The 27,144-nt window shown below is 39.0% G+C and overlaps 1 protein-coding gene across 1 annotated transcript in view; it reads right to left on the bottom strand.

Moving 5' to 3' along the window:
• The window catches only part of TTLL5 (tubulin tyrosine ligase like 5), a 240,415-nt gene that overhangs the window by 133,005 nt on the left and 80,266 nt on the right, over positions 1–27,144 (bottom strand). The window contains exons 17-22 of the mRNA XM_047080320.1: positions 24,572–24,685; positions 24,186–24,277; positions 16,457–16,519; positions 11,025–11,063; positions 3,799–3,956; positions 2,550–2,856 (exon numbers count right to left, since the gene is read on the bottom strand). Of these exons, the coding sequence (XP_046936276.1) occupies positions 2,550–2,856; positions 3,799–3,956; positions 11,025–11,063; positions 16,457–16,519; positions 24,186–24,277; positions 24,572–24,685 (773 nt within the window). The remainder of the gene's footprint in view (positions 1–2,549; positions 2,857–3,798; positions 3,957–11,024; positions 11,064–16,456; positions 16,520–24,185; positions 24,278–24,571; positions 24,686–27,144) is intronic.

Here is a 27,144-nt window from a genome sequence, read left to right on the forward strand (position 1 = left end):
TTATTTCTACAACAGCTAAGTAGAATGTTATTGCTGGAAAGGGCATCAGAATATAATCCAGTGGTTTTCAAATGTTCTATTTCAGCTCAGTAGAATCCTTTTTCCCCCTCAGAAAGCACAGTCCGAAAAACATTTGTCTAACCTTATACCTTGGCCTGAAAGAAAAGGAAACTGAGGCACAGAGAAGCTCTCTGACTGGCCGCCATGATCACACAGCCAGCTGGGAATCACTAAAAAGCAAAGAGAGAGTCCAGGTCTTCCAACAGTTCAGTGAGCTCTCAACTAACAGACTCTTCCAAACCTTAACTCCATCTGCATACCTCCCCAAACGCCGACGTCACCCGCCACCCCTGCAATATAAGAACTGCCCTCTAACTTAGAAAATAAAGCCATCGTGCATAAATACGTAAACTCCTTTCCTCTTTAACTTCTAACTACTACACTCAGCCCATAGTGCTTTCTTTCCGATTTAACAGGAAGAGAGACCCCTCCAGTGGCCTCTTTCGCCTTTCTTTGGGGCCCTTCTCTATCAATATATCCATTTCTGTATCTCTGGTCTTCTTACCATCAAATCCTTCCCCTCGTCTATAAATAAGCTTCAGAATCCCCATCGTTGGAGAAAAAAAAAAAATCCTTTTCTCTTCGCTCACTCCTCACTCTCTCTGATGTGTTCTCATCTTCTTTTCATTGCCAAATCCTCTGAAAAAGTTAGCTTGCACTTGGTTTCTTATTTCTCAACTCGTAATTTCTCACAACTCAGAGGCTGGCCCTATGTCAGAAATGCAGGAGTCTCTTCTCACTCTTCATGCTCTCTCGGGCCGTCTGAAGCATGCTACAGCTTGGAACTCTCATTCTGGAGAGTTCTACCATACTCCCACCTCCTACACTGATGCTTACCTCTCTAGCTGCTAGTTCCTATCTCTTTACTATTAAACACTGGTTTTCCCCAGGGCTCAATTCTCCTCCTTTTCTCCAGTCTATACTTGCTGGACTAAATGAATTGGACAAGTTCACTCACTCTGAAGTTCTTAACTATCAACTGCCTGATCCTGTTCAACTCTTACCCTCAAAGTGATATCTTCACCTATCCGCTGAGCAACTTCATCCCAGAGCCCTCCCTCCGCCTCACCGTGCCCCAACTGAAACATCACTTTTATCCTGAAACCAACTCCTATGCTCCTTAAGTGGACTGATGGCATCGCCAAGTTGCTACGTTTGGAAAAATCCAGCCTCTCTGGAGTTCTTACATCTACAGAGACCAAGCCCTGCCAATTTTAACCTGCAAATGTCATCCGGTCCATCCCATTCCCTCCATTCCTATAGTCGTGGCTCTGGTCAAGGCCTTCATCTTTCTGGCTCTGGACTACTGTGACAGCCCCTAACTCACCTTTCTGCCATTAGTTCTCCTCTTATCAATCACTGCCCCACAATGCACCTAGAATTTACTTTCTAAATCAAGGTCTGACCATAGCATTCATCTGCTTAAAAATTATCCGTTTAGAAAACACAGTCCCAGTTCCTCTTAAACCCCTTTGTGATCAAATGACATCCAATTATTTAGTCGTATCTCTTACTGCACACTTCTCTCCGTGTAACTCCACTACGCTAACCCAGGTTTCTCAAACTCGCCAAGCTCATTCCAATTTCAGGGCCTTCAGACTTGCTTGTCTGCCAGGAACATTCTGCGCCCTGATATTCCATGACTTGGCTCCTTCTCATCATTCAGGACTCACCTCAAAGGTTACCTCTTCATGCCCGAACATGACAATCTAAAGAAACCCTCCACCCAATTACACTCTAACACTACAACCTGTTCTTTCTGCATTGCACTACTTACTCCCTGAAACTACCTTGTTTCTTTGTTTACCGTCAGTATACCCCCCAAGACCGTAAGCCCCACGAGCCCGTCTTGGTTTCTACTGTAACACTACCATAGCCTAGCACATTCCCGCACAGGGCGGGTGCTCGATAAACTTCTGTTGCAGGGCTGAATGAATGACTAGACTATCACATCTCCCCGCCTTTATTTCCTCTCCTGGCACTTCCGCACTTAGCTGTCACCTCTCGGCCCTCGTGGCATCCTACTCATCCGCCAAAGCCTGATTCAAATATTGCCACCTCCCTAATGTGTCTCTAGGCCTCCCAGGCAAGATCAGTCACTCTGTTTTCTGTATTTAAGATACAGAGCGCTTTGTCCATACTGGCGCCCCCGCTCTTTAAGGATCCCTACCCAAAACCATGAGCTGCTTGAACTCTGTGCTTTTAGTGACTGACACTCCAGCCCAACAAATATTTGTTGGGCCAGTGAGACCTGGGTATGGATCGCAGCGCTATACCTTGGGCAAGTAACTCCTCTTGACAATTATTAATATTCAAAACAACATCAAAAGTAATGACATTCTTCCTTAGTAACAATAATAACAAAATCAGAGTCATTACTTCCCAGGACCACTGTCAGAAAAGGAAAATGGCTGTAGAGCCATCAGCCCAGGACCTGGTACACAATACAAGTCATTGGTTTTACTATTACAACTACAAAAGGTACATACCTAAGATTGCCGTTATCTTGCAGAATCTGCATCAGGTTAAATTTAGGCTCTGGCTCCTGAGTCTCAATTTTGCAGCACTGTTCACCTTTATTGTTCCATTCAGAAACTTTCGCGGCATTTTCTTTGGGTGAATTTTCTACCATAACAGTCAGTGGGGGGGTGTATTTGGCTTGACTTTCTCCGAGGGACCCTGCAGACTCCTCCTGGGAAGCCTCCTGTTCTTCATCTTCATCGTCTAATGCAACTTCTTCCTCCTCTTCACTCTCTGTCTCGGTTTTAACATTCATTTCAGCTGGTTGAGTGATCACTAAATGCGAAGAATCACTAATGTTGCTGAAAAAAGATTAAATTTTCCTCTCTCCCAATAGCTTCCTTTTATCTTTTTAATAAAATCCCATTTCTAAATCAGACCACAATAGAGGCACAACATCAACAGCACACACATGCCACTCTACAGTCTTACATATTTCAAAAGCCTACAACGACCTCCATTAGAGTTCACGTTCCTCACCTTAATACCAATGGCTCTCTCTCAGTGTCAGGCAAACATCTTGGGTAGAGTAATCTCTACAGTGTGTTGGAGGTTTTCAGAAGGGCACAAGGAGCAGGGGAACATCGTTCTATCCTATGTTTATTCATTACCTTTCTCTTTCACCAACTTGGAAGGTCTGTGAGGACAAGGACTATACCTTTTTTATTCACCAATGAAACCCTAGTGACCAACATGCCTGATACAGGTGCCCAACAAAGGAGGGAAGGAGTGGGCGGGAGGGTGGGGGGAAGGAAGTCAGTCCATCAATCATGACAAACAGACCTATGACATGGGAGCATCTTGGAGAGAAACACATTCCTCTTTGTTCATGTTTAAAATATTTATATGATTTGGCAATGTCAAGGGATGAACCAGCTTTAATACCTAATTATGAAAAACCTGAACAACAATGCTCAGGGTTCCATTAAACTTCACTAAACTGTTTCTTTCTACTGATTTATCTCTACATCTCAAGTATTTAGCCATGGGCCAAAACGTATGTGCTTCAGTTATTCCCCAGCACAAATACTATAGACTGGAAGATTTAGAAACTTCCAACCCTTTTGAAATTAAGTTTCAGAGAAAAAGACTACGCAGAAAAATTAAATGTATGCGATGAGGAAGGTTCTGATTCATTAAGTATGAAGTAAGAAGCTGATCAACTGGGCCTGGCAGGACCCGGACAGTGGAGTTTGGCGTAAGCTCACCAGCAGGTACCTGGGTATTTTGGCCTCATTGCCCTCAATATGCCATTCCGTCGTCGACGTTTCCGCACCTCCAAAGACAGGAGCTTCCTCTCATAGAGGGCAGCGTGCAGTTTGGCCTTGGAGTTCATACTCTCCACCTTCAATTCCGGTGCTCCGTCAGCAGCCAGTCTATGGAAAAAAAACAATATGGTTGCTACAGCCTTCAGAAAGCTCTCCTTTATTCCAAGGCTAAGCTTGACAGAATTCTGTAACCACAACAGGTTGGGCATGGTATGTCTACTGAATTCTAAAAAGTTTGACAGAAAAATGGGAATACTGGAATTGGAATCTACATTAAAACTTCCCTAAGGGCCTGTCTGAATTTAGTAAATATTCTGAACAAAAACATATCTGAAAACAATGTTTAAGTGTTTTTAAAGTATTCAGTCAGGCTGGCTGACGGTTTACCGCAAAGACCATAAAGTGCCACCCAATACCTTATACCTAGGGATGACTGGGAGATACTGGCAACGCTTTCATTCTTAAGCTGGGTGGTGGCTAGAGGTGTTTGTTTTATTGTTACTCATTATAGTTTACTCAGACTTATACAAATATTCTTCTAATGTATACGCTATTTAATAAACACAAATTTAGCAGAAGTTGAGACAAGGGAGGAACGTTTGATAGCCTGTGAATATGGTAGCCCAGAGCTAAGACTTATGGCGGAAAGTCTCAGTCAAAAGTTACCAAGACCCCGAGGCACACCAAGTCTCAAACATTCCAACTAAAGGAACTCTCCTCCCTAAGAGTCTACTTAGTTACAGGAAGAGATAGGGGGAGGTGGTAGGGACTCTCCAGCTGGTGATTACAGGTCAGGAGTTAGTGTCAGAGGCACAGACAAGGGAAGGCAGCAGATGGTGGACAAAGCCAAGTTCAATCAGGTCATGAACGGGAAATGGGGTGGACAGAGGATGGCAGCAGCTACATTAGGCATTAAAGTACGATAAATCAGAAGTTAGGGAAGTGACTGGTATCAGGCCCAATCCAAACAAGGACCGGGAAAAGTACTGGGCAGGCAGAGCTAACTAGGTCAGCAAAGACAGAGAGGGATCTTGGTCAATGGGTCAGAAAAGAAGTGCCCATGTCAGTGTCTAAACCAGGCAGCTAACTCTGAATACTCAGAATGCAAGATCTAACTGGTTGGCTCTGAATTCTCTCTCTTGAACTCCCTGGAACTCAAATTGTATTCCCTTTGAGGTCAAGGGACCTCAATTCTCTGAGAGTTTTCAATCTCTAAGCATGATGGAAAGACTGTGTCTTTTGGTCTATTTAGGTGTTTTAGGGATTTCTGAGTAGATAAACTGGACAGTAAATCTTCTAGAATCTTTCTCTCTAGCGCAGGAAATTGAGCCAAGAATAGAGATGGTCCTGACACATGGGGGCAGACACCGGAAGCAAATTAATAAACTTTAAAAATAGTTCCAAGTTCAAAGCCAGCTTACCATAGTCCCCAAAACTGAACACTGCACCCCCCTCACACACGCACGTAGTTGTGAAAATAAGATTTTTAGCCAGTTAAAGAAAATGAAACAAAACTAACATTTTAAAATAACAACTATGAGCTTCTAAGAAACCCTGAATAGACCAATAAGTTCTAAGTATTACAAGGGATGGAGGTAGGGAACGATGGAGAAACTATGAATCTGATAAACAGAATTAATACTTCTATACGGGTAAAGACCAGGCTTATGTGTCAGCCACTGGATCAGAGATGGTCCTGAGACTGCCCAGCACATAGCCGACATACCATTAATATTTTTAAATAAACAACTGAATTCCCTATAAGTAAATTATAACACCTTTTAGCTACATCTACCTCATTTTATTTTTCTAACATTGTATTCTGAAAATATTTACACAAACAGAAAAGTTTTAAGAACTGTACAGCAGACAGCCATGTACCCATTGCCTAGTTTCTGAAATAAATATATTGCTATATTTGTTTCAGCACATATATATCCAACCATCCCTTCTTCTATTCATCCACCAATCCATTTAATTTTTAAAGCATTTCAAAGTTACACACAGATGTCAGTGCACTTTGTACCTAAATGCTTTAACATGCACATCATTAGTAGCTAGAGTTCAGTATTTGTTTTATGGGTATTTGTTTTTGGTGTTTTGGTTTATTGTTTCTGTTTAGTTTGTTTGTTGGTGAGCTAAACACCATATAGAGTGAAATACCCAAATACCATAATGCCCATTTGTGAGTTCTGACAAATGCCTAGAACTATGTAACCCGAGCTCTAACATTACCACCCCCTCAGAAAGTTCTCACGAAGCTTCCCAGTCAATCCCTCCCTCACACTCCTAAAGGAGACCACTGTCCTAAGTTGTTTCGTTACATATTAGGTTTGCCTACTCTAGAACTTCTTAAAAATGGAATTGCACAGTATGAACTCTTATAAGTTTCCTTTCATTCTGCCTGTTTTTGAGATTCATCCATGTGATGTGTATCCATACTTATGCCTTTGTACGGCTCAGGATTAGTCCACTCTATGAATAATCCACAGTTCACCTACTCTCTGGTTATCGGACCCCTAGGTTGTTTCCAGTTTGGGAATATTATGAATGAAGCTGCTATGGACATTTTTGGACAAGTCGTTTTGTGGTTACGTTTTTCATTCCTTCTGGGCAGAGATCTCAGCACGGAGCTTTCAAGGCTAGCAAACTGCCAGACCCCTCCTAAAGAACTCGTACCAGTTTCTGCTGCCAATGACAATGCACCAGAGCTCCATTAGCTCCACACCATCTGATGCTGTCGGTCATTTTCAGGTTGTTCCCAGCTTTACTGAGCTGTCGCTGACAAATAAAATTGTAATGTATTTAAAGTGTACAACACAATGACATAATGCGAGCCATTCTGCTGGATTTCAGTGGTATCTCGTAGTTTAACTTGCAATTCTCTGATAACTAATGGTGTTGAGCACGTTTTCATGAACATACTGGCCACTCACATACCTTCTTTTTGAAGTGTCTGTCCAAATATTTTACCCATTTGTAAGAGGGCTGTCTTCTAATTTTTCAGTTATAGGAGTTTGTCATACTATCTAGACACCAGACCTTTGTTTGATGAATAATCTTCACCCGGTTTATGGCCTGCCTGGTCACTTTCCGAACAGTATGGGATGATGATAATTTTGAGGAAATCTAGCTTATCATTTTTTCTTTTTTAGGTACCACTTTCTGCGTCATGTTTAAAACTTTTGCCAAGCCCAAAGTCCCAAAGACACTGTCCTAGATTTTCCTCAAGAAATTTTATCGTAAGAGCTTTTCTGTTTATGTCTCTGAATCATCACTAATTTTTCTGGGAGACAGGGGCTGAGGTTCACTTTTAAAAGTACGATATCCAGTTCCAGTCCTATTTGTTAAAAAGTTTCCTTTCCCCATTGGATTACTTTGGGCCTTTTGATGCAAGTCAAATGACCACATAAATATAGGTCTGTTTCTGGACTCTCTTTTCTGTTCAACTTGCCACAGTTTTGATTACTATAACATTGTAGTATTTCTTTAAGTAAGGTACCCTAAGTCTTTTTCAAGATGACTTTGGATACTCTAAGTCCTTTGTATCTCCACATACAAAAAAAAAAAAAATTAAAGTCAATTTCTGCTTTGGTGAAGAAAAATATAGTGGATTTCTAAAAAAAAAAAAATATATATATATATATATATATTGGAATTATTATATATATACACACACACATACATATGTGTGTATATATATACAATATATATATATACGTATATATATACTGGAATAATGTATCAGATCTTTAGATCAATTTGGGGAGAACAGACACTTTTTGCAATATTCAGTCTTATAATCCATGAACATCACATATCTCCCCACTTAGATCTTCTTTCATTTATTTCAGTAATATTTACTGAATATTTAGCTTTTACTGTATAGGTATTAAACATATTTTATAAAATTTACCCTTGAGAATTTCGTATTTTCAAATGCTACCATAGGCAAAATTTAATTTCATTTTCAAATTATTTACTACTAGTATTTAAAACTACAATACATTTTAGTATATTGACCTTATGTTCAAAGACCTTGCTAAATGCAATGATATGTTCTTGTAGTTATTCTGTAGATGTTTTAAGATTTCCTATTAACTTGGGGTGCCTGGGTGGCTCAGTCAGTTAAGCGTCTAATTTTGGCTCAGGTCATGATCTCATGGTTTGTGAGTTTGAGCCCTGCGTCAGGCTCTGTGCTGACAGCTCAGAGCCTGGAGCCTGCTTTGGGTTCTGTGTCTCCCTCTCTCTCTGCCCCACCCCTGTTTGCACTCTCTCAAAAATGAATAAACGTTAAGAAAAAAAAAAAAGATTTCTATTAACTAGCTCAGATCATCCAAGATGAAAGACATTTGATTTCTTCACTTCCAATCTGTATGCCTTTTCTTCCCCAACCCTTGCTTCATTGTACAGCTTGGGACTTCTAGTATAAAGTGACTACAAATGGTGAAAATGGACATCTTGATATCTTATGATTCATGGAAGGAAGCCTTCAATATTTTACCATTAGGTATGATGATAGCACTAGATTTTTTATAGATGGCATTTACCAAATGAAGAAATTCCTTCTATTCCTTATTTACTAAGAGTTTTTATCATAAATGTGTTGAATTTCATCAGATGCTTTTTTTTTTTTGGATCTAATAAAATGATCATCGGGTTTTTTCCCTTTGTATATGGTGAATTATACTGATGAATTTTCAAATGTTAAACCAACATTGCATTACTAGGAAAAACCGCTCTTAGTCATATGTATTACCCTTTTTTTTACACTAGTAGATTCAATTTGCTACTATTCTTTGAAGAAATTTTGTGTCTCTGTTCATGAAGATATTAGCCTGTAATGTTCTTTTTTAATGTATACTTATTTGAGAGAGAGAGAGAGCACATGCACGAGACAGGGGAGGGGCAGAGAGAGAATCCCAAGCAGGCTCTTTGCTGATAGCAGAACCATGAAATCATGATCTGAGCCAAAATCCAAAGTCAGACACTTAACCAACTAAGCCACCCACGCACCTCCCCTACCTTTTTAAAAATGTCTTTGTCAAGCTTTGGTGTCATAATTAATGTTGGCGTCATAAAATGAATTGGGACGTGTCTCTTCCTATAGTTTTGAAAGAATTTATGTAAGATTGGTGCTGTTCTTCCTCAAATGCTTGATAGAATTCACAAGCGAAACTACTGGGCTTGGGGTTTTCTTTGCAGAAAGACTTTTGATTACAAATTCAATATTCTGAATAGATATGGGACTATTCAAAATTTCTATTTCAGCTTGTGTCATTTTTGTCAAGTATTCCCTCCCAAGGAATTCAGATATTTCCTCTAGGTTGTCAAAGCAATGGAATAAGGTTATTAATAATACTCCCTTAATGTCCTTTTGATTTCTGTAGGATCTATAAATTACTTCCTTCTTTCCTATCTGATATTGGTAATTCTTGTTCTTTCTTCTTACTAGATCAGTCTACGTAAGAGTTTATGAATTCTATCTTACCAGTGAACAATTTTAGATTTTATTGGTTTTCTTTATTGTTTGTCTTTCATTTAATTGATTCCCACCCTTTATTATGTCCGTTCTTCAATTTACACGGGTTACTCTTCTTTATCTAGTTTCACAAAATGGAATGTTAGATCAGTGATTTAGTCCTCTGTTTTCTAATACAAGCATTTAAGAAGCTATAAGTTGCCCCCAAAACATGACATGAGCTGCATCCCACACATTTTAATGTTACATTTTTATTATCATTCAGTTTGAAATACTTTCCAATTTCCCTCATGATTTCTTTCTTGACCCATGCATTATTTTGAGGTGTTAATTTCCAAATATTAGGAGATTTTCTATTGTTACTGCTTTCTAATTCCACTGTGTTCAAAGACCATACTGTTTATGATTTTAATCTTTTTAAATGTATTAAGATGTATTTCGTACAACAGCACATGGTCTATTATATGCTAGCTTTCATTTGCTTATGCCTCTATACCACCAAAAAACTCCTGATGGCAATATAAGTGCCAAAAATGAAGGCCAGAACCAACTGAATTTTAAATACTTATTGTTTAAGATTTTTTTCTTTTGTTTGATTTTTTCTAATCGCCAAATTGATAGCAATATACTCTAGGAGGCATATTCTTTGACGAGAAACTGGAGGAAACTTATGAATTAACTGTGACTTTCATTTGGAAGCAAGTTACAAATTCGACCTCTCCCGGTTTTCCCTTAATTAAATGGCAAGTATATGTTTTCCTTCTTTAAAGAAAAATTAGATTTAGGCTTCAAGGGGTTTCAACAAGAAACCAGGTTTATCCTCACTAATCCTTAAATGTGAAACTAACAACTAGATACAGGATGTTTCTTTCTATGTTTCTACTGTTGACATTTTGTTTTCTCAAGAGGCAGAGCACAAAGGGGATGTAAGGTCTCAACCAGGGGGGTATGTGCTTAGGTTTAAGAGTTTTTGTTGTGGTTGCGGTCTTCAGTTGGGCAAGGTCATCCCAGCCCTTCCTCGAAGACCTTTCTCTTCTCCACCAAAGTGAAGAGCCACAGGTATTTTGAATGCTTTCAGTTCTGTGGCAAACTGGAAGCAGTTCTGCTCAGTCCCATACGGCATAGAGTTATAGGCTCCAAGTATATCAAGGCCAAACATAACCACTTATTTGACTCTATCATGACAGGAGTCTTGAAATCTCCTTTATACTTTGGTGTCTCTCACACAACCAAGCAAGAACACTATTATTATCAGTTCAAATGATATACTTGTAGTTATAAAAAAAAGTAAATCTCAAATTTAGTTTGTAAAAAGTTGCCGCAGAAGAGTGTTTCAACAGAAACTTTTTTTTTTTTTCAACGTTTATTTATTTTTGGGACAGAGAGAGACAGAGCATGAACGGGGGAGGGGCAGAGAGAGAGGGAGACACAGAATCGGAAACAGGCTCCAGGCTCTGAGCCATCAGCCCAGAGCCCGACGCGGGGCTCGAACTCACAGACCGCGAGATCGTGACCTGGCTGAAGTCGGACGCTTAACCGACTGCGCCACCCAGGCGCCCCATCAACAGAAACATTTTTTATGTTACTATTCAAGCTGAGCCACCAAAAATGGCTATATAAAATACCATGCTTAGCCCGTGCATGGTCACACATGGTGCACATGGAAAGAATTTCTCAACTTTTAAAAATTTTACCGTGTTCTTCCTGTCAATAAGCTTCTTCTTGGGTTTCCCCTACAGAAGTAGAAAGGACAACTGGGTTAGAGGACTGTTCAGATATTCTCTCCTGAGTTCACATGCACACACACACACACATACACACTCCTGAGATAATACAGAATTATGCCAGGGAAGTCATCTTTGGGGAGAAGCAGAGAAATATATTGAGAAAAGAAAAGAGTCCCATAAGCATGGGGGAAGATCAATTAAAAAACCACAGGGAAAGGACAGATGACTTCTAGGGAAGAATCGTAACAATGACTTGTATTTGTGTTTTTAGTCAGCAATCAAATCACACTTCTTCTTCACCACCACCATGTGAAGAAGGTTATTATCAACCCCGTTTATAAAAAGAAGGAGGATATGATCGTTTTGTGACATGCCCAAGGTTGAAGCTTAGTGGGTTCAGATTTGAACCCAGGAGTTAGGTCTCAGACGCCCACGCTCTTTATACTTTCACTGAACTGTATTTAGTAAAGGAAACCAATCTCAGTTTTCATGGGGTTTAAAAAGGATGCTCAGAAGAAATATTTTTCACAATTAAAAAAAAATCCCTTTAAAAAAAGAGCTGCTCTCCATTGTCTCTGAACTAGAGTTTGGCCTCTCACCGCAAGAAGTGAATGCCATTTATGTTTAAATTAGCTTTTGTTTTTCCTTTAAAACATTCTTTCCACATTCAATTTCCTTTCATTTAACACATACTCTATCTCTTTCTTAATTTCTTCATTTTTATTTGTATTCATTTGTGAATGTGTATATTTAGCTCAGTACAATTTTATCACTACATAGATTCACGTATACGTCACCGCCGAGATACTGCACAATTTCATGACCAAAAGGATCCCCTGTGTCATCCTTTTATAACCACACAGCTTTTACCTACCTAACCCCTGGTTTCCTTTAATCTGTTCTACATTTAAGAATTTTATCATTTTGAAAATTTCATACAAATGAGAACCTGTGGGATTGGTTTATAAAAAAGAGACACATGCAATCTAGGTCAAGATTTTCTAGTTAGAGAAAACCAAGTAAAAGTAAGTCTTCACCAAAATGTTTTGTCTTTCCCGTCCCATGTCTTCTATTCATGCCAATGTCCTAACATTGTCATCTTACCATCAGAAAGCCTCAAGATGACTCTCTCATCCGATAATGCTTTGTCTCGGTAATATGCAATCATGGTTTCGCATTACAATCACCTCAGCAGCTTTTAGGAAGTACCAATGCTTCAGTCTGGGGCTGGGGCCGGGCATAAACATGATTTACAAAATCCACAGGTGTTACTAATATGCAGCCAGGGTTAAAATTACCCTTATACTAGAAGACAGTAGGTAAGATACTGTTTCACAAGGCAGGGAGGTAGGTGGGGGGTGAGTGGGAGAGGGCAAGAAAAAGGAAGACAAAATTAACCTAAAAGAAATGATGAGGGAATTAGTTTGAAAGTAATTTGGACACGAATACAACAGGATTTTTGAGAGAAAAAAACATCAATTCAAATCGAAGAGAAGAGACTTACCAGAGATGTTAGGGCTTGCAACAAATGCAATTTCATTTTTTCGGTTCATGTTTTTGTGTGTGTGCCTACCATGTGGTACGCTCTAGATATGGACAAAGATGAACATAACAAAGTACTACTCTTAAAAGCCCACTTGTAAAGTAGGCAGGCTAGTAAGTAAACAAGCAATTCTAATACGAGGAGGGAACCTGAATCACACCGAGGGACTGGCATGGCCGACAGAACCTCCTCCTAGTCTGGGTAAGAGGATGAAGGACACAGCTAGAAGAATTCAGGGACGAACTGAAGGCCGTGCCAAGGGGTGGCGAGTATGTAAGAAGGAGGAGGCATGAAAGAGGAAGCTGATACAGAGATACAGGCCATGGTTGGATATGGAAAAGTAGAGACGAGGCTAAAAGGGTAGGCCAAGAGTAGATCATGAGGTCTTTCTTTGCTAAACACAAGCATTCATGTTTTTATTTTGTTTTATTTCTTATTAATGTTTATTTTTGAGAGAGAGAGAGACAGAGAGACCACGCTCACGAGTGGGGGAGGGGCAGGGGACAGAGTTTTCCGAAGCAGGTTCTGCGTTGACAGCAGAGAGCCTGATGCAGAGCCTGAACTCACAAAACGTGAGATCATGACCTGAGCTGAGGTTGGACGCTTAACTGACTGAGCCACCCAGGTACCCTGAAATTCATATTTCTAGAATGCTTTGTAAACAGGTGTTGTTTCTTGGACTCGAAGAAAGAATTCAGGGAGTATACCAACTTGGATGGAGAAAAAATTAATCCTCCCTCCAACTGAAATTTGGCATTTCCTTCATATACATGTTGGAAACCGTCTACAGCAGTGTTAGTATGAGTTTGTTACCAAAAGAAAATAATGCATCCTTTTTTTCATATTAGAGATATTACAGGTATCTCAAAATCTTGCCAACATGTATCACACTTTTGAAATTCTGGCGGTTATTAGACCCACTGGTAGCCTTATTATTGGATTGTTAATAAAGAAACACATATATTAATACATCTCAAATGTTTTTATTATTCTACTCCCCCTAGGAGAATGCTTCCTAATTTGGCCGGAGGTTCTCAGTTTGCCCTTTCCTTCTCCCTCATGGGAACGCCAAGGTTGGAAAGACTGAGCCTCAAGCATAGAGTCTATGAGAGAGTCAGTTGAGACAGATATAATCTGTGAGGAAACTCATGCAAACTTCCCATCCTCAGCAAAAGGTCCACTACTTATCAAAACAACTGGACAATCAAAGATCACCAAATATATGAGGAAATACAATAATACAAACCAGAAAGAATGAGATGAACCAACAGAACTAATCTAGAAGAATTAAATATAATGCAAAAAACAGAAAGGAACTTTCAACAAACTAATCAAAATAGTCAAAGCGATATGAAAAAATATTTGTGATCTTGTGATTTATAGTAAGAAATATACATTTGGTCTTCATCCCCATTTCTAGCACAGAGCTCCTAAATCCCCTGGAACTTCTTAGGCGATGAGCATGGTAAAGGTCTTTGGTTATGCCAGTGAGGTGACTTTGGGAATGCCCTGGATCCCCGTCAGGATGGGGGCTGGTCACCAGAAGAATGAACCATGTGATCAAAGAACTGGAACTTTCAGCCCCACGCCTCTGACCAACAAGGAGGGGAGAGGGCCAGCAGAGGGAGTTCAATCACCAATAACCAATGATTTAATCAATCATGCCTTTGTAATGATGCCTCCCTCGAAACTCAAAAGGAGAGGTGTGAGGCTGGTGAACATGTGATCTGGGGAGGGCATGGAAGTCCTGCTCCCTTTCCCCATACCCTGCCCTGTGCCTCTCTTCCATCTGGCTATTCCTGAGTTATATTCTTTTCAAATAAACCAACGATCTAGTAAGTGAAATGTTTCTTGGAGTCTTGTGAGCCACTCTAGAAAATTAATCAAACCCGAGGAAGAAGAGAGTCGTGGGAACCTCTGGTTTATAGCCAGTCAGTCAGAAGTACAGGTGCCAACTTGGACTTGCAACTGGTGTCTGAATTGAAGTCCAAGGAGAGGGACGTTGGAACCTCCAATATGTAGCTGCTCAGTCAGAAGCAAAGGTGACAGCTGGCCTTGAGACTGGCATCCAAAGTAGGGCAAAGGCGGAGGAGGTGGCGAATGACAGTCTTGTAGGACTGAACCCTTCAACTGTGGAATCTAATGCTAAGCTCCAGGTAGACAGTGTCAGAATTGAGTCGAGTTCTCAGATGCCAACAGGGGGCAACTGCTTGGTGCTATGGGGGAACCTGTCGGCCACACTGGAATTGGTACCCGAAGCATTTTAATATTACATCCATGAACTTTAAAAACTCTTCAGAAACCAAAAATAGTTCTTGGATATTAAAATTGTACTTGCCAAAATCAAAACGGTAAACTGAACAACCTTCTCCTGTGCTGGTACTGAATAATTAAATAGATAAGGCTGGGGGCGCCTGGGTGGCGCAGTCGGTTAAGCGTCCGACTTCAGCCAGGTCACGATCTCACGGTCCCTGAGTTCGAGCCCCGCGTCGGGCTCTGGGCTGATGGCTCAGAGCCTGGAGCCTGTTTCCGATTCTGTGTCTCCCTCTCTCTCTGCCCCTCCCCCGTTCATGCTCTGTCTCTCTCTGTCCCAAAAATAAATAAACGTGGAAAAAAAAAAAAATTAAAAAAAAAAAAATAGATAAGGCTGCAGATCAATTTAAAATTTTAGAAGAAAAAGTTCAAGAAACCTCCCAGAATTTAACTAAAAAAAACAATGAGATAAGAAAGAGTGAGAAAAAGTAAAAAAAACAAACAAAAAACAAAACATGGAACATACAGCAAAAGATCTCAAATTCATCTAAAAGAAGTTCCACAAGGAGAGAAAAGAGAGGATGACAGTTGGAAAACTTAAATCTTCAGTCTGAAACAACCCACCCACTGCAAAACCAAAATAATGAAAAGTAACACACCAGAACATATCTTGGTAAAATACCTGAACTCTAAAGATAAAGGAGCCTTGTAAAAGTTTCCAGGGTGGTGGGGGAGGAGAGAAAAAACCAGGTTATATATAGAGAGAACTGAGATTCTGTCTTCTAAGTAAATCTGAAGGTCTCTTTCATTAGAAGCTATACAGTATAATTACTTTATCAGTGGTAATAACTACAAATTTACAGAGAGAAATGGCAAATCCCATATATTTCCTGATAACAGATCATGAAATTGTAGGAAATGGCTAAAATCTGGGGATCTATTTTAAGAATCCTGCAAAAAAGCACACATAACCTTGAAAATAATATACATTTCTCTAAATAACTAAGGTTCCTTATTTTGAGAGTCAGTTACTGAACTTTACTATAATACAATTATGTCTTATGGGCAACAAAAGTTATGTGGAGCTAAGTAGTCCCTGATTGCTGTGCTATTTGAATTCCAATGTCTGTTTTCCATCATTTCACCCTATTTCCCCTTGTATTGAGGTTATCAGTTGTCATTTTTTACAACTCTTAGTGTATTTATTTTTTGAGTTACCACCCCTCTCTGCCTTTCCTAATCTGATCATTCTAATCTCTTCTAGTCTAGAAAAAGAGATGATCATGCCTTGTAAAATTGTGTCTAACGTTAAAAAGGGACTAAGTAAAGGCCTTCCTCTAAGAAGAATAAAGTCTAGGGCATCTGTTAAGATTGTTTAAAGATCGTTACAGTTTAATTTGTGGCTTCTGGAAACAGTACAAAATACTGAGACTTAATGAATTCTGGAACAACAAGGTTTTATGTTGTGTTTTCTGCAAGGCCTTTTCTATCAGAGATTTTACAAAAGACTTTTATAAAGCCTCTTCTTTTGTGTGTATTTTATCATCAAATGATCTAGTGATGGTATCAGATTAGCAAATTTACAAGATTAACAAATCCCTACCTGTCCGGGAAGAGACGTGTTGCCAGCATATAGTTCATGGAAGTCTTGTGTTCGAGGTAGGACCTGAAAGACAAAGAAAGAAACTGGCTATTTCTTAGGTTTGGCTGAAGGGACAGAATATGGAAATAAAGCCATGAATCAAGCACAGAAGTGACGGGGTACTTATACAGTGTTTCTAAAGTAATATACTGTTCTCTAAAATGACAAAGTAAGAGAAAGTTGCTCAAATTAAAATTATAAAATATTAGAGTTGCAGCAGATAAAATAAAACGAAAAGAATAAATGGCGGAGTTAATTTAGAAGGTAAAAAGAAAGAAATGGCAGGATTTCTTGGATTAATAAAAAGTGACACACTAAAATCAGAAAATAAAACTGTAAGGTAAAAACAAAACCACTGGGGTGCCTGTGGCTCAGTCGGTTATGCCCAGCTCTTGATTTGGGCCCAGGTCATGACCCCAGGGGTCATGGGATGGAGCCCACTTGAGATTCTGTCTCCATCCCTGTGCCCACCCTCCTGCCCCAGCTCATGAGCACATGTGCATTCTTTCTCTAAAATCATTTTTTTTTAATGTTAAGAGAAGAATGCTTAAAAAAACAAACAAACAAAAAAAAAAAACCACGACTAAAATTCGTATATAACTAAGAGAGAGGTCAAAAGAAGCCAGGAATGGGAGATGCATAAAGGGCGTGAAAATGTAGACAGATGGTTTCAACCATGTTATTTCTCAAGAGCTTTCAATGGCTCCTTGATGGCTACTGCAGGAGGCATACACTCTCTTCCAAGTTTTCCAAAGTTGGATAATCTATACCACCAATTCCTTCACACACTGTCCAGAACGTTCCTCTCAACAGTGATCATGCAATATAGCCAGACCGAGGCCCCTCACAATCCTCTCACACCACTCCTTGTATTGATCCTTTTGCCTTGGTCTGGATACCTCCTCACACTCCATCCACTTACCATAACCTACCCTTCAAGAAGCAGCTCAAGTCTTCCCTGCTGCACGAAGCCTCCCCTGATAACGACTGCTCCAAGTCTACAGAAGCGCCCTTGTCTGAACTACCTTGCCCTTTACTGTATGCTCGACGGACCTGCCATACACTGTCTCACAGAGGAAAATTTTTCTTCTCCGAAAGCAGCATGTGGTAGCAGGAAAAAAGTTAAGATCCACATTCAGAATACCTGAATCAGGTCCCCCTGTGTGATCATGGACGAGTCACATTACTTTACTAAGCCTTACTTTCTGTATCATTAAAATGGGGATAACAATGATGTCTATGAAGTACATTATAATTATGAAGAACTATACAAATGAGCTATTTTTATTATATGCATAAATAATTTCTCCATAATCATGCTGGTCACTCTCAAAGGGCAGGGGTTCCATCTAATATTGGTTTTATACTCCAAAGCACCAAACCACCAAACACAGTGCTAGGCACTTCGCTGATACCCAATAAATATATATATATAGGCACATATATATAGGTATATATATAAAGGCATATTTGTGACATCTTCCCCACTCTAAATGAAGGCAGCGCAATTAGTTTACTATTCTTGGCCTTGCTCTGCTTCTTTTCTCAGAGGCCCCAGGAGAGGTAGAGTGACTTACCAGATTGGTAATTTAGAAAGAACAAACAGAAATGCTTCATCGAGCAGCTCCCTTTTTTCTCTTGGGGGACAATCTCCCGTTAGGAGGTATGTATCTTCTGCTGGTCTGATGGGGTCAGGTGCTCCCCACACACAGCCCAGTCTAACTTTGCCCAGAAATGGGCATGTACATCTGTCCAAACTGGAAATTCAACAAAAAGTGTGCCTGCCTGCAGATAGATATAATCAAGTCTCCCAACCTAGACTTTATCAGTAAAATAGGAGCTATTTTGGCCTCCTCTCTCCTTAGTCTTTGTCTTATTTCTCCATTGGTTCAGAACCAAACCAGTAAAGAAAGGTATCATTACTGGACTCCATAAGAGACCCAACATTACCTGTAATTGATTCCTTCAAATTTTCCTAAAGGCACTTAAATTAAGGTCCTACTTCTTAAAATACTCAAGAGTGTAGATTTTCACTTTCATTAGTTAAAAGGTATGTTTTCTAGGAACTGCAAACATTTAAATTCTTCAAAAACATAACAAAAGAAAACACAAACAATATCTTTCTGTTGCATTCCTAGGTCTCTGTAAGGTATAATTACATCGATAGGATATTTTGTAAGATGAAAGGAAGATTTCTCTATGAACAGCTGGGTTTTCAAGACAAAACAAAACAAACACAAAATGGGTACCTTCTTTTATTCCTCTAAGTTCTAGCTCTATACTTAGAACCACTAATATCCCAACTAGATCAAAAGCCACTCACCAAAGAAAAAGAAATGTGTTACCTATAAATAAATACAAAGATTCTCAACCTTATTGTAATCAGAGAATAATCATCACAAGGGATTTTTGAGTCTTTGGGTAAATACAAATCTGCTCAGACATAGGGTGAAAGTCCACAGGGCTGGGCAAAGAGGAAGGGGCAGGGTAAAGAACATTAAAAAGAAAGCATAAGCTGAATACTTTGCAGAATTCACCCAGGGCTATAAATTGATTGGTTCCCAGAATGGATAAATCTCATTGAATATGGGCTCATTTAACAGGTAACTCCAAAGAGTCTTTAATAGTAAAACTTTCCTAGACCTAAACAAAAGCGATCCTAAACAAATTTTTAAATGATAAAACATTTTTAAATGATCTAAGTAATGTTGAATCACTACATCAAACATCTGAAACTAACATAACACTATATGTTAATTAAAACTGAAATATGTTAATTAACTGAAACTTAAAAACTTAAAAAACTATATGTTAATTAACTGAAACTTAAAAAAAAAAAAAGTTTTTAAATGAGCCTGAAAAAGATTAAGCTAGTCTACAAGTAACTTAACTGTTTGACAACCCCCCCCGCCAAAAAAAACCAAAAACAACTTTCAACAGCATTCAAAGAAGGCAATAAAACCAACCTACTCAACTACACATTTATAATGTCCAGCATCCAATTTTTAAAAATCACTGTGCATGTGAAGAAAAAGGAAAAATGTAACCCATAAGAGGAAAATCAGTCAGTAGAAATAAACTCAGAAATGATAGAGATAACAGGATAACAATTTAAAAATAGCTACTATACATATTATAATATATGCACAAGGATCTAAAAAAATCATGAAAATAATGGAAAAAAACAAAAATTTCTAAAGATGAAAAATAAAGTATCTGAAATGAACATTTCACTGGATGGAATGAACAGAAGATGTGACACCACAGACAAAAAGATGAATGAATTTAGAAAGAGAAATAGAAAACCATCCAAAATAAAGAAAAAGTCTAAAAAAATGAACAGAGCCAGACTTGTAGTATAATATCAGCCAATTTTAACATGTAGCCAGAGTTCCAAAAGGAGAAAGGAGAGGAAGGAAATAGAAAAAAAAAAAAATTTTTTTAATGGCCAAAAGCTTTCCATTTATGATGAAAACTATAAGCCCACGGACCAAGAAGTTCAACAAATCCCAAGTAGAAGAAACATGAAGAAAATGACACAAGGCATATATCATAATCAAACTGCTAAAAATCAGCCAGAAAGAAATAATCTTAAACGCAGGCTGAGGGAAAAAAAGACACGTTATGCACAGAAAAACAAAAATAATAATTACTGTATGCCTCTTATCAGAAAAATGCAAGCCAAAGATAATGGAGCAACATTTTAAAAAAATATGTTTTTAATGTTTATTTATTTTTGTGAGAGAGAGGGCAACCAAGCAGGGGAGGGGCAAAGAGAGGGAGACAGAGGATCCAAAGTGGGCTCTGGGCTAACAACAGAGAGCCCAATGTGGGGCTCAACCTCACGAACCACGAGATCATGACCTAAGACAAAGTCAGGCAGTTAACCAACTAAACCACCCTTGTGCCCAATGGAACAACCATTTTTAAAGTGCTAGGAAAAAAGGACTTATATCCAGAATGCATAAAGAACTCTCACAGCTCAACTATGAGAAAATAACCTCATTTAAAAATGGGCAATCATTAAGGAAGTGAAAATAAAACCATAATGAGATAGTACTACCCACCTCCTAAGGAGATAAATTAAACTGACGTACCAATTGTTGGTGACAACGTGGAGGAACTGGAACTCTCATACACTTATTATGGGATTGTAAAATGGTGCAACCACTTTAGAAAACTGTATGGCAGTTTCTTACAACATGATCCAGTCATTTCATAAGTAGAATTTACCCAAAAGAAATGAAAGCATGCGTATATTTGTAATAACCAAAACCTGGAAACCAAAATGTCCAACAGATGAAAGGATAAACAAATTCTGGCATATGCCTATAATATTACTCAACAGTAGAAAGGAATTAAACCAATGATAGATGATACAACGTGTATGAATATAAAATAATTCTGCCAAATAGAAAAAAAAGACCCAACAAATAAGAAAACAACCTGTAGAATTCTATTATATGAAATTCCAGGGAATGCAGATTAATCTTTAGTAACAGAAAGCAGATCATAGCTCCCTGGGGACAGGGATGGGCAGGGAAGGAAAGGGAGGAGCAAGAGAGAAGAACTACAAAGAGGCACAAGGAAACTTCTAGCTAGAGGTTATGTATTTGTTCATTAGGTTGCCTATGTGTAGGTTTCACAGATATATACATATATTAAAACTTGCCAAACTGTACACTTTAAATATATTTATAACTCAATAAAGTTGTTTAAAAAATAACATTTACGATACCATTCAAAAACATGAAACACCAAGTCATAAATTTTAAAAAATATGTGCAAGACCTTTACATTGAAAACTAGAAAATACTGCTAAGAGAAATAAAAGAAAACCTAAATATGTACTTGTGATCATCACCAGGTGATATATGGAACCAGGTGATGTATGGAATGGTTGACTCACTATATTGTACACCTGAAACCAATATAATGTTGTATGTTGACTGGAATTAAAATAAAAACAAGAAGAGGGGCTCCTGGGTGGCTCAGTCAGTTAAGTGTCTGACTTTGGCTCAGGTTGTGATCTCACAGTTCGTGAGTTTGAGCCCCTTGTCAGGCTCTGTGCTGACAGCTCAGACCCTGGAGTCTGCTTCAGATTCAGTGTCTCCCTTTCTCCTTGCCACTCTCCCATTTGTGCTCTGTCTCTCTCAAAAATAAATATACATTAAAAAAAAAAAAAAACCAAGAAGAAAAGGAGGAGGAAGGAAGGGAGGAAGAGGGGGAGGGAGGGAGGAAGAAGGAGGGAGAGGGGAAGGGGAGAAGGAGGAGGGGGGAGAGGGGAAAGGGAAAAGGAGGAGGGTGGGAGAGGGGGAGGGGAGAAGGAGGAGGGTGGGAGAGGGGGAGGAGAGGAGGAGGAGGGTGGGAGAGGGGGAGGGGAGAAGGAAGAGGGAGGGAGGGGGATGGGGAGGAGGGAGGAGGAGGGAGGGGGAGGGAGGGGAGGAGGGAGGGGGAGGGAGGGGAGGAGGGAGGGGGAGGGAGGGGAGGAGGGAGGGGAGGAGGGAGGGGGAGGGAGGGGAGGAGGGAGGGGGAGGGAGGGGAGAGGGAGGGGGAGGAGGAGGAGAACAACTAAATAAATGGAGAGATATATCACATTCATGGATTAGAAAATTCAATATTGTTAAAATATTTACTCTCAAAATTTATATGCTCAATGCAATGCCAAATCAAAAGCCAGCAGGCTTCTGTGTAGAAACTGACAAAGAAATTTTAAAATGTCTTGAGAAATACAGACGACACAAAATAGACAAAATACTTAAAAAAGAACAAAGTTGGAAGACACACTATCAAATTTTAAGACTTAGTATAAAGCTACAGTAATCGAGACAAACACATTAATCAGTGTAACTGAATAAAGTCCAGAAACAGACCCCCACATATATTTGAATTAATTTTCAAAAAAGATGCCAATGGAATTCAGTGGGGCAATTTCAACAAATGGTGCTGGAACAAATGTACATCATATGAAAAGAAATGAACCCCAACCCTTACCTCACATCATACACAAAAATTAAATCAATACATATCATAGACCTAAATATAAAAGCTAAAATTGTAAACCTTCTAGAAGAAAGCATAAGAGAATAAGCTTTGTGAAATTGGGGTTGGCAAAGATTTCTTAAACAGGAAACACAAAATTTATAAATCTTCTAAAAATGTTGTCAATGGGACTTCACTGAAATTTAAAATTTGTTTTTTTTTTTTTAATTTTTTTTTTTAACGTTTATTTATTTTTGAGACAGAGAAAGACACAGCATGAACGGGGGAGGGGCAGAGAGAGAGGGAGACACAGAATCGGAAGCAGGCTCCAGGCTCTGAGCCATCAGCCCAGAGCCTGACGCGGGGCTCGAACTCGCAGACCGCAAGATCGTGACCTGAGCTGAAGTCGGACGCTTAACCAACCGAGCCACCCAGGTGCCCCAAAATTTCTGTTCTTTAAAGCCACTGTTAAAGAAATGAAAAAGCTACTCACACACTTGGAGAACATATTCACAATATAAATATCTCGAGAAAGGATTTGTATCAACGGTCCTTTATAGCACAGTAACAACAACAACAGCAAAATCCTAAATTTAAAACAGAAAAAAAAGACACACAAATAGCCAATAGCACATGAATTCTCAGGATCACTATTCATCAGAGAAAAGCAAATTAAAACCACAGAGATATACTACACACCCACTATAATACCTAAAATTAAAAACCCTGACAATACCAAGTGTGGACAAAGATTAACAGCAACCAGAACTCTCATACACTGCTGGTAAAAGGTAAAATGGTACTATACCTTACGCCCTATCATATGACTCACCTATTCTACTCCTCGGTATTAACCTAAGAGAAATGAAATCACGTATTCACATACTACATAAGTGTTCATAACAGCTTTCTTCATAACAGTTCCAAACTGGACACAACGCCAACGTTCTACAACAGGTGAATGGATAAATACATTGTGGTATATTCATACAATAAATTAGTACGTAACAATAAGGAACGAACTACTACTTCACACAACATGGATAATTCTCAAAAACGTTATGCCAAACAAAGACTCCAGACACAGGAGTATATATATTGTATCATTCTACTTATAGAAGATTCTAGAAAAATGATAATGACATAAAGCAGATCGGTAGACATCTGTGGCTCAGGATAATGAGGGCAAATAACTGTAAAGGGGAATGAAGGGACTTCTGAAGGCTACAGAAACATTCTACATCTTGATTGTGGTGATGGCGGTGGTTAAATTGGTGTTAATATTTGTCAAAACTTATCATCAAACCATACACTTAAAATAAATCCATTTTGATGTATGTTAACTAGATCTAAATGATGATTAAAAATAATATATTGTTTAGGCACAAAAGAGATGATAAAACAGTTTTTTTTCAAACCAAGGTAATGATGACTATAAAATTTTTTTACAAGTATGTGACCCTGGGTTAGGGGGCTATTAGGAAGGAGGTGGGGGATTTTTTTTTTTCAAAAGGAAGAATAATGCACAGGTGGATTACATTAATGTTAATGCTTAGGTTGGATAATAGTCATACTACTATAAATAAATATGCAAAATAAGAAAGACCCACATGGAAAGCAATGACAACACTGTGTGACAATTAATCCAATGCTGTGGACCTGAGGCACAGATTTAAAAAAAAAAAAAAAAAAAAGGTAGTCACCTCACCCATATATTTCCCATGTCTCTGATGTAGGGAATATGCGAATAAATCCACCTCTCCGATCATTTTCTTCCTTCACTCTCCGTAAAACTTTGATCTACATAAAGAGAAAATAAAATGAGTACTGATTTTAGAAACCGTAATCCAAAAGATTACAGAGCAGAGAAAGAGGGTTATGACCCACAAATATGAAAGAAGCATGCAGGGAGAAATTAACTCCATATAAGATGGAATTTTCTGAGAACAAGTTTCCTGAGAATAAGTTCCTCCCATCTTGAATCTTTCTCCTTCCAATGTAAGACATGAGTTGGTCATAAATATATGAATCGCTTACTAATGTTTATTGAACCCTGTGTTAACCCACAAAGGCCTGAAATAGAGTTATCTTTACCTCCTCCATTGACAGACCGAGCACAGAACCACCTAACTTCCCCGGAACCTTCTCTCGGGCTGAGCCCACAAGGTTTTTCATTTCCGCATCACTGGCAGAGAGGGGACGGGAACGCTATGGAGAAGGACAAACAGAAACAAAATGTTTTCCTCACCTTTTGTCATTTCCCTCTATTCAGTCCCTCAGCATCATGGTCTTTCCTAATATGGATAAGCTCAACTCCAAAGCCCATTTTCTGTAATTACTCTCTTAGCCTGAAAGCCTGGGAAATAAATGAAAGCCAGTAGACTCAAAGGCAAGAAGAGAAAACAGAATAGAAGGAAAATGCTATGTGTTGAGAGGGAAACAAGCAGAAAAACAGGAGCTATGTCCACGTGATCTTCTAATCCAGTACTTACTCCTACTCTTGGTCTTAAAGTTCATCCAATATTTTTAAAGATATGGGAAAACATCTGAAAATAACCATGGAGGATTGAATGTGCATTAATTTTGGTAAATAACACTATTCTTTTCAGCAGTGGACAAGGAGAGTTAGGAGAAGTGAGATGTAAGACAGAAAACCAAGGAACAATTTATTATGTCACAGGTGAAAGTTGGTCCATGGGATGTTTTAGAACTGGGGTGGGGGGTGGGGGGAGGAAATACTGAGATGACAGTCACCAGTGACACAGAAAAGAACTATGACCAAAAGACACACTGCGACTGCTGGACTTCAAGAGACCTTGATCAAGGATGATTGCCTCGGGCACTTCAAGGAGGAAGCCAAATGCGCCATGCTCCTCACAGCCTTCTGAAGGATGATCACAAAGGTCATCTGAGAATGGAAGTTCTAAGTCATTTCGATGTTAGGCGAGCAGAAAAATATCAAGGTAACAAAGCAAGTTGGATGGTATGAAGCATGTCAACACACTATTATTGAAACCGAAAAAGTGACTGATAAAATAAGAGAAGTACATCTGCCAAGTTCGAAGATTAAGAAATAATTCAAGAAACGTGGACACAAATTATCATTCTAGATTCCTAGAAGTGACTCTGACCAGAAAGAAGCAGTCCTATTGCGAAGGGCTTAGTTTTCTCTTTAGGTAGACTACCTATGGAAAGGCTTTTGGTAACTAACTTTTGACCTTCTCAACAATACTCACTGCTACAGACTAAAGGTTTGGGTCCTCCTACAAATTCATTTGATGAAGACCTAACCCCTGATGTGATGGTATTTAAAAACAGGGCTTCTGGGAGGTAATTTGGATTACATGAGGTCAGGAGGATGAAACCCTGGCCCGATGAGATTAATGCCCTTAAAAGAAAAGGCATCAGACAGCTCGTACTCTGTCTGCCCAAGCATGTTAAAAAGAGGTCACGTGAGCACAGAGTGACACGGCATTCATCTACAAGCTAAGAGTGGAGGCCTCAGAGTGAAACCTGCTTTGCTGGCTCTTTGGTCTTGGACTTCTCAGCCTCCAGAAGTGTGAGAAATAAATTTCTGTAGTTGAAATCACCAAGTCCATGGTACTTGGTTATGGCCACCCAAGCGGACTAATAGTATGCACCTGTACTATTATGAATAGTATATATATATGAATAGTATATATATAATATATATATGATGAATGCTTTTACCTTTGACACAAGGGAGACCAATACATACTAATCTTCAAAGCTAGCATGGGAGTTATAAAAGATAGATTTTCTAATAGGTAACTCCACAATGACATAACTTTATGAAGAATAACCATGAAATCAGCAGATATAAACAATATGTGAAGGCAGGGTCTTTTGCCTAAACAGCTATTCCAGTGATATCTTCAGAACCCAGAATAGTACAGGCATGGAGTAGGAGATCAATAAGTATTTGTTGAACAAAGAAATAAATGTCCTGACACATAGATTAATCATGGTTAGAACTAAATTTTGCAGAGGATTTTGGGGAAAATTTTAATTCCCTTGCAATCTCTGGGAATAAATTAAACAGTGTATCTTGGCATGAGAGGGGAGTCAACAGGAAAGTTTAAAGACTGAGGAAAGTAAACATATAAGTAAGTTAATCTTTTCAAAAATTTTAAAAGTTTAATGCTTACTTAGCATATAAAGCCAAAATATTAACTGGATGCTTTAAGGACTCTTCTCATTTTATCATTGGCTAAAAATACTTATCGTTCACTAAAAATACTTTTTCACATGTGATGATGTGGCTCTGATCAGAAAGCCACTGGCAGTCAAGTGCCTTATCCAAGGTCAAGTTGCCTTATCACTCAGACTATTTAAGAGTACCCTAAGTTCTCTAAAATTATTGTAAGAGTACGGAGTAAGCACTCATTTACATGACATAACAAGGGGCACCTGGGTGGCTCAGTCGGTTAAACATCCGACATCAGCTCAGGGCATGATCTCGAGGTTCATGACTTCAAGCCCCACATCAGACTCTCCGCTGCCAGCGTGGAGCCTTCTTTGGACCCTCTATCCCCTTCTCTTTGCCCCTCCCCAGTTCATGTGCTCATGCTCGCTTTCTCTCGAGCATAAATAAACATTTAAAAAAATGATATAGCCAAAAAAAAAAAAAAGATTAAGCATTTTAG

The sequence above is a fragment of the Lynx rufus genome, unplaced genomic scaffold, assembly GCF_022079265.1.
Source record: "Lynx rufus isolate CCGP_SWC_20201006 ecotype Redwood Valley unplaced genomic scaffold, mLynRuf1.p SCAF_17, whole genome shotgun sequence".
Classification (NCBI taxonomy): Eukaryota; Metazoa; Chordata; class Mammalia; order Carnivora; family Felidae; genus Lynx; species Lynx rufus.